The following is a 9,122-nucleotide window of genomic DNA, read 5'->3' as shown; positions in this document are numbered from 1 at the left end:
TAATATTTAAATATTATAGTTATATTAAACGTATTCGATTTAAATATATATATTTCTTTTATTTATCTCTTAAAGTCTCTACTAATATTCTTAAATTATCTCTCGACGAATTTATTATTATTAATAATCGAGGTTATAAGCGAGCTTAATAGCTATTTACTACTACTTATAAACGCGTTAAAAAACTCTTAAAAAGAGTCTAAACGAATATATTCTCTTCTATATATTTCTTTTAAGTTAGCGATAAATAGATTAAACTAATATTTAAATATTATAATTATATTAAACGCGTTCGAGATCGAATAATAATCCTTTTATCTATTTATATAATTATTCTTTTTTTACTATTCTATTAATTTTATTAATTTTATTAATTCTATTAATTCTATTAATTTCATTAATATAAATATATTTACTCTCGATATTCTCGTATTTAATTAAATAAGAGAAGAATTTATAATAGACGAATACGGAGAATATTATAAAGAATATTATAGAAGATAATTATTAGTAGTAGTAATATAATAGATTTACTCTTTACGATCTTATATTAATCTATTTAATTAATATAAGAGAAGTTAATATAATAAACGAATATAAAGAATACTACGAAGAAATTAAGTAATAATAAGACTTTTAATATTAAAAATACGATTTAGCTCTTTAAAATTCTACGTTATATACTCTTTACGATTTTATATTAAATTATTATTTAATAAGTAGAAGAATACTACTATAACTTAATTTATTATCTCTATTATATTAATATAATATATTATTATAATAATATTATAAGAGAAAAATCTATTACGATAATTATAGTTAATTAGATCTCTATAAAAGAAATATCGTAAGAGAAGAAATTATAATAGATAAATACGAAGACTACTAAAAATACGAAGAATATTATAAAGAATATTACGAAGAATACTAAAAAATAAGCGGAAAATAAAATAATATATTATTAAGAATATAACTTAGCTCTTTAAGATTACACGTTATATACTCTCTATAATTTTATATTAAATTATTATTTAATAAGCGAAGAATATTATTATAACTTAATCTATTATCTCTATTATATTAATATAATATATTACTATAATAACGTTATAAGAGAAAAATCTATTATAATAATTATAGTTAATTAAATCTCTATAAAAGAAATATCGAATAATATATATTTAAACGAATTAAAATCGTTCGATATCTTACTCTAATAGCTATTTTATTATTCGAAAGATTTTACTATGATAGAAGATAATATAAAATTTACATTACTAATTAATATATTATCTTTATTTCTTTTCGATATTTCGATACTTCTTACTATAAGAATATAATCTTTCTCTATTTTTTATAGATAATTATTATAAATTAATTCTTCTATACTTAATATACCTTTCTAATTAAATCTTAGCGCGTCTCTCTTTATATATATATATTTATATATAGATTAAAAACGTATAGTAAGCGATTAGAGTTCGATTTAACTTAGAGCTAAGACTAAAATTCGATTTAACTTAGAAAAATTCAACTTTATAAATTTAATTCATAGGTTTTTACTTATTTATTTATAATAAATTAGTCGATTTAATTAAAAAGCGTAGCGAACTTAAATTTATAATTAATTATATATATAAATTTAAGATTATTAAACTTAATTCTATTTTATTCTTTTATATATATTAATATTTAAATAAATATCGAGTATAATATATATTAATATATATAAAAGAATAAAATAGAGTTAAATGTTAAATTTTAAAATTTATATATATAGCTAATTATAAATTTAGAGTTACTACGCTCTTTAATTAAATTAACTAAATTATTATAAAGAAATAAATTAGCGTTTATAATTATTAGAAATATCTTACTCTACTTTTAATTCTTTAATAACTTTACTATTTTCTATTAAAATTTTAATTTTTTTTTTAAATTATAGAACGAAATATAGGCTTTTAAATAGAAATAGAATATCTAAATTTAGTCTTTTAATTATTAAAGCGTAAGGAATTTAAATATTACTTATTAAAGTTCGCTTATTAAAGTTCGCTTATTAAAGTTCGCTTAATAACCGAATAGCCTTAATTAAAAAATAGATATATATTATTTAATTTTAGAATAACTTTTTAATTTTCTATTAAAATTTTAAATTTTTTTTTAAATTATAGAATAAGATATAGGCTTTTAGAGAAAAATAAAATTACTAAATTTAGTCTTATAGATATTTAAAGATAAGAAATTTAGATATCGCTTACTAAAGATCGCTTATTAAAATTTACTCGATAGTCTTAATTAAAAAAAAAATTATAAATTTAATTTATAGGCCTTTACTCGTAAGAGATCTTATTATAAATTAATAGTTTTCTTATTTTTTTTAAAGCGATATAGCTTTTTTTAATAAGAGTTAATTTATAATTAATTTTAAAAGATATTAAAATTAAAATAATTTAAAAATGAAATAATATAAATCTCTTATTTTAAATAAAGAATATTATTATAATAATAATAATTTATAATAAATATATTTAAGTAGTAAATATATAATTCTAAATTTAATATATAAAACTTTATATTAAGTTTTTTCTAATTTATTAAATTTTAACTTTATTAAAGTTAATAATTAGAATATTATTAATATAAAGCGCTATAATATTACTCTCTTTAAGATTTATAAATATATTATTATCTAATTTAATAGAGAAAAGATTTACTTTCTTTATATACTTTTAGAAATATTAATATTAAATTTAAAAGAATTAATTTAAATTATAAAATATATTCTTTAATTTATAAATCTTAATATTATTAATATATATAAAAGAATAAGATAGAATTAAATTAGAAAACCTTGAATTTATATATATAATTAATTATTAATTCGTTAGATCTACGCTTTTTAATTAGATATTATAAATTAATAAATTAATATTCGTAATTATCAAAATCTCGCCCTTTCGTATCTTTCTTATTAAAAAAATAGATGTATATTATTAATATATAGAATAACTTTTTTATTTTCTATTAAAATTTTAGATTTTTTTTTTAAATTTTAAAGCGCTATTGATGCTTTTTAAATTTTAAGAATTTTAAAATTTAGTCTTATAATTATTAAAGGGTAAGGAATTTAAATATCGCTTATCAAAGTTCGCTTATTAAAGATCGCGGATAGTCGGATAGCCCTACTTAAAAAATAGATATACATTATTTAATTTTAGAATAACTTTTTTATTTTCTATTAAAATTTTGAGATTTTATTTTAAATCTTTAGAACGAAATGTGGGCTTTAAGATAATAAAAAAAATTACTAAATTTAGTCTTATAAATGTTTAAAGGCAACGAATTTAAATGTCGTCTATTAAAAGTTCGCTTATTAAATTTACTCGATAGCTCTAATTAAAAAAAGTAATTATGAATTTAATTCATAGGCCTTTACTCGTTAAACTATAATAAGTTTTAAATTATATATATAAGAAATCTCTTAATAAGAGTAAGAAATAATTAATTAAAACGAATAATTGAAATGAATAATTAAAAGCTTCTTATAAGAGACTTTTAAGTTTTAGAAATAATAGAAATAAAGATAGAATACGAATCTCTTTAGGATTATGAATATGATTTCGAGAATAGGCATTAGAAGAAAGATGGGAACGATTCGATAAACCACTAACCTATATAAGGTTTAGTCGGGGAAGCCTTCGGCAGCACCTTCTATCTGCTGCCGGCTACCTGTTTTCATCTAGAGATGCGGACGGAAACGGAACTCCCATGAGACCTATCGACGACGAGAACTTCGTGGAAGATATAGGTCTTCTGCCGGCTTTCCGATGGATCCACAAGATAGCCAGGCTCGGCAACGCCCCTCTGGAGCCCTTAGACAGTAGGGTCTGAGGTCTCCAGATTCTCAATTCGACAGCGGTCTTCCCGGGAATCGTTCTTTGGTGGGACAGCGAATATGAACCCGCACAACCCCGAACGCGACTCACGGCCCAACAACGCGATCGAAACACCCCCTGAATCACCATAGACATCATCAAAAGGCACATCACTCTGGGGAGGAATGCTCATGACATGGACTCCCCCGAGCGACTGTATAAAGGAACTGGTACTCTGAGGCAAATGAATACATTACTCTATCAACTGCAATTGAGAGGACAAAAGGCAGATCTAGCAGGATCGAGGCGACTGTTTATCTTTTTCATTTACAATTTTTCGTGTAGCGCATTTCGTATTTTTGGGGCACTCCAGATAGCACCCCTCCGATGTAAGAATTACACACACACTTGTTCTTGTCGAGCCTGACATCTTGCACTGACTGCTTTCGCTTCTGACCACGGCACTATTGATTTTTATATCTGTCCGTCTCCACGTCTACTTTCCCACTTGCTATCCTCACTCGGCTCCCCTCTGCCGCGAACTTTACGCCCCTTGTGTTCATTCCTGCAAATGGTTCTGCGAGCAAAAATGCCAGTGCGGCATATCCTATCCTACACCCCGCAATCGCTTGCTCTGTTCCAAGCGGTGTGTCCTCACTCATGACGGCCGACATCGGCGAATAAAAGAGACGCGCTGTCCAAAATTCGGCGAGTCGATTGAAGGGCCCCATCTTGAGTTATGGAGGGTATAACGAGGGCGATGCAAGTAGGGAAACGAATGCTATATGCTTCTCTTATTACTTACTTCTTTGAGTCGTATAGTTAACGTCTCTATATCTTCTATGCAAGATTGCTTCAAAGTCTTTTATATACATCGTTTGTATGCACAGAATAAATATGTTCTTATCGATTTAATCATCGGCCGTGTCAGAGCGCTTTTCAGGCTATTATTTGGACGGATCTAATGAAGTTGGAGGACCAAAATTGTTCCTCTTGAGGATCAGAATTAAGGATAGAGAAGGTGGACCGGAGTTAGAGTTGGGAGGAGGTCCAGAATTGGAGTTCGGGGGGAGTCTAGGATTGGAGTCAGAAGAGGGTCCAATATTGGAGTCGAAAGGGGATCCAAAATTGGAGTCAGATGTGGGTTTTCAAAATTCAATGCAGCGGGACCACTCGTGCTTCTACTCATTCGGTCAATGTTGCCCCCGCGGTCTGGAGTATATTTTCCACGTGACCGACGCTGCTGAAAAGAGAGCGACTTGGCCCTCACGGCTCCATCGAGTCTCCGCGAATTCAAGTAAAAAAACGGGTAAAGATAATAACAGGAGAAGAGGCCTGATGACGTCGCTGAGACCGCGACTGTAGGTTTGGAAGACATAGCCTTGAAGGATCCAGTCTTGAGCGACGGGTTTTGCCGCGCTCAGCGATATCAATTTCCCGTGAATCTCCATCTACCTCCTTCGCGTCCTGGGGGATGATCTACATAATATCCAAGCGTTCTTCTCACACAAGGTCGCCGCGCGCCCTGTTTCGGCCAAGCTGATTGACGCTCATTTCTCTCTCTCTGTCTGACTGACAGCAGAATAATGTCAAAACGGCGATTTTGTAATAATCTAATCGACGATGTAATGGGATAAAATACAAGGTTCACCGGCTTGAGAGCAAGTACTTGAAATGACCAAATCTTGAAGAAGTGCTTTGACAACAATATACTGATTCGAGTAAGTTTAGCTCTCTTTCGAGTCAATATCGATACCGCCTTTCTCAATCAACAACGAAACCACATTTTCGTGCCCCTGACGTCTCGCCTCGAATAATAGTGTTCGTCCATAACGGTCCTTCGATTTAATGTCGGCACCTAACTCAATCAACAATCGAATCATATCTTTGTGCCCCCATTTTACCGCCCTGAGTAATGGTGTTACTTCCATCACATCCTTCGAGTCAATGTCGGCACCTTTCTCAATCAACAATCGAACCATATCTTCGCGTCTCTCACCTGCCGCTTCGGATAATGATGTTTGTCCCCCATGATCCTTCGAGTCAATGTCGGCACCTTTCTCAATCAACAATCGAACCATATCTTCGCGTCCCTCACCTGCCGCTTCGGATAATGATGTTCGTCCCCTACGATCCTTCGAGTCAATGTCGGCACCTTTCTCAATCAACAATCGAACCACATCTTCGTGCCCCCATTGTGCCGCCAGCAATAATGGCGTTCTTCCAAACACCTCTTTCGAGTCAATTTCGAGACCGTCTCTCTTAATCATTGCTTTCACGACACTTAAGAGGCCATATCGCGAAAATACGCCCAAAGACGTTCGTGCCCCGGGTGATCTTTCATGGAAGTTTGTATACAAATATTCGTCTACATGCATAAATTGAACCCAGGACTCTATAGTATCTTTTGACGGCCATCGAAAAAGGTCGAGCAGGTCAATTTGAGGTATTCGCTGTTTCTCCACAATTTCAGCATGTGAAGTCCATTTGTTTGCGTACCTTAGGAAAGGGAAGCGTCTATGGACCTCTCCGGCTCCTCTCCGGGCTTCTGGACGGTCGTAGCGTTCAACATCGCCGAGCACTTCCTCCAAGGTCACGTACTTGACACATGACCTTGATATCCGGAAATGCGCTAGGCCGACCACATCATTAGACAAAGATTCGTCAAGACTCGGCAGTCCTCCTCGACGGAGATAGCCGTTGACATCATGAAAGAAGGAGGTGTCAAGCTTTTGCAGTCCGCCCTCAATGAGGTAGTCCTTGACGGATTGATGAATGAACTGCACGATGTGTTTATTCGCAACCTTGACGGTTTCAGCCAATCCCCCAGAGTAACTCGTCACTCTGAGTCTCATCTGTTCATCTGTCTCTGCAAAGTCCACCGAGTCCTTGTAGTCTTGAAGTGACTTGAGTTCGTTGGTAACATCCACCACCATTGCAAAGCGCAATTCCTCTAACGATAGAGACCTTTCAGCGAAGCATACCCATTGCATCAGTTGCACTGCTCCCTTTTGCTTTTGCTCTTTGATCGGAGACAGAATATGTTCGTAAAGATCACTCAACTCGCTCGGTATCTTCTCGATCTCTTGGCGGATTTTTCTTACGTTTTCACCATCCTGTTGCGATTTGATGATGATTGGGATAACAAGAACAACCCATTGAAAAATGCTTGAGGCTTTTCCTATGATCTCTCTCTCAAGCTCCGCCTTGTTTGCGTCCGAAAAGTGATCCTTCAGATTTTCCTGGACATAGGTTGCTATATCTTCATTGTTTTCTTCTTCAACGCTGATTTTCAGAGCATCCTTCGGTACCACAACGGGGTAATGCCGACAAGAGAAGCATATTTGGAAACTGGCTCCGGCGGGAGACGGCGGTTTAGTCAGCTCCTCGAAGTATTTCATTAACTTTGCAGCATCGTCTCGACCGGCTTCGTCGAGCGCATCCACGTAAATCCGGATCGGGCGATTTCTGGAGGGACTGAGAATCCATTCTTTTAGCAATGTTTGTAGCTCTTTCTCTGCCCATTCATGGTCAGATCCCGTTTTTTTGAAAGCGGGCAGCATGTCGGGGTCTTTATTTAGAAGCTGGTGCAAAAGCGAGCGGAACAGGCCACAGGAGCTCTTTCGAAGGTCACTACCTCGATCGAAGAAGAAGAAGGAAGCTATGACATCGTTGCTGTGCTGCGCTTCATCACGAGCTTTCTCAAAAGCGTAATTGAGTAGCGTCGACTTCCCTGTCCCGGGCTTTCCCACAATACAGAGCACTGGGTGAGGCTGAGCGAGCCAACTTGTATAGTTCTCATGTTTCAACAGCCACGCACATGTTTTGGTGGTTGCGCCTGCTGCAAGTTTTGGTCGCTGTTCCATATCCTGAAAGGACAGGGACCTGAGGCAATCTATTCTCAGAGTTAGCATACAGCGGAAACCGCGTATCCATACCGTGAAATCTGACCTTGCTCATCCTGAGTCTTGTCCCGCAATTGTGCTGATAGAAAACACGTTAGCTTAATCGTAAACCAAAATCAGGCAAGTTCGATGTAGGATAGTATTGCCGTCATCACCGACACTTACCATCGGCTTCTTTCGCCCAATCTTTGATATAGCCAAGGATCTTCTTATAATCTTCATCCTCCGGATCGGAAAATCTTTGCATATTACGATGATCTTTCTCAAAACCTATCTCGATAGACTGATCTATGACTGCAGAGGATCTGTCAACGACCTGAAGATTAGAAGTATGAGTATCACCCCAAGATTAAAGATAGAACTATAGCGCTCACATGTATGATCGGCATGCGATAAAATGCTTGTTTTACGGCTTCGTAAACGCACACAGTTCTTTTTATCTTTCGATCCAGGTAAGTCAAGAAAGCCTGGTGTAGGCCATTGTTGATTTGGGACCCAGGCTTAAGATACTCAAGCAGACTGGTGCTTGAACCTTTCCAAGAACCGAAAAGAGACAATATCCTTCCTGCAGGGGCGATGCTCGCGCCTTTATGTGGTGTTCCAAGGAAAATAAAGCCATACGCTTTATCGCGAACATTAAAGCCAAAGTTGTCGGCGGGGTCTGCATTTACCAAAGCCTAGATATATAAGTAAGACGCTGATACAATTGGGACGTTCAAGCCTTACCTGCTTGATGATCAAGCCTCCGAAGCTATGACCGATGAAGATGATAGGCCGACTCTTTGCCTAAGCAGCGTAAGTGCCCATTAGCACATTTATGATAACGATTCTAAATTGTCGTGCCTTACCTTCCCGTCATGACGAGCAGTTCGGAGCGCTTGTAGTAGATCATTTCCATGATCCCGCAAAGACTTGTTGAGTGCATACGCTTCCCATGATGTATTATGATTGAAAGTCATAACACGAGCGTTTAAATCTTTTTCCTTTGCTAGCATGTCCCGGAGCCACATGGTCTGGTGACTTTTCTCTGTGTTGTTGTTACTGAGTGATACGTTGCGGGACGTCCATGTTGTTTCCGCGTTCGATGCAAGACCATGAACGGCAAGAATACTAAAGACGAGAAGGCAAGATTAATAAAATAAGTATTGAGTCAATGGGAAGGCAGCACGAACTCAATGTCGTAATCTCCTTCATTTTCCGGATTGAGGATGTCCAAAGCTTTCCTTTTTGGGCCGATTGATTTCGTATGAAGAAGAAGTTGAAGAGGAGATAGAGCGATGCATATTGCAGAGATGGCCAGAGTGCAGATGATAAGAGGAGTCTTAGAAGCGGAGAC

At 34.7% G+C, this 9,122-nt stretch overlaps 1 protein-coding gene across 1 annotated transcript; it reads right to left on the bottom strand.

Moving 5' to 3' along the window:
* Positions 1 to 5,608: 5,608 nt before the first annotated feature.
* On the bottom strand, positions 5,609 to 8,796 carry HO173_003431 (uncharacterized protein; the record flags this gene model as incomplete). The annotated part of the gene is made up of 6 exons (XM_037305358.1): positions 5,609 to 7,776; positions 7,833 to 7,865; positions 7,952 to 8,102; positions 8,161 to 8,463; positions 8,513 to 8,572; positions 8,635 to 8,796. The coding sequence occupies 6 exons, from the start codon at positions 8,794 to 8,796 to the stop codon at positions 5,609 to 5,611; spliced, it is 2,877 nt and encodes a 958-aa protein (XP_037167766.1).
* Between the last annotated feature and the right edge of the window lie 326 nt (positions 8,797 to 9,122).

Source organism: Letharia columbiana (genome assembly GCF_014066305.1).
Source record: "Letharia columbiana isolate WasteWater2 chromosome Unknown Sc0000008_s0, whole genome shotgun sequence".
NCBI lineage: Eukaryota > Fungi > Ascomycota > Lecanoromycetes > Lecanorales > Parmeliaceae > Letharia > Letharia columbiana.
Note: the sequence above shows the minus strand (reverse complement) of the source record. Positions and strands in the feature narration are given on the sequence as shown.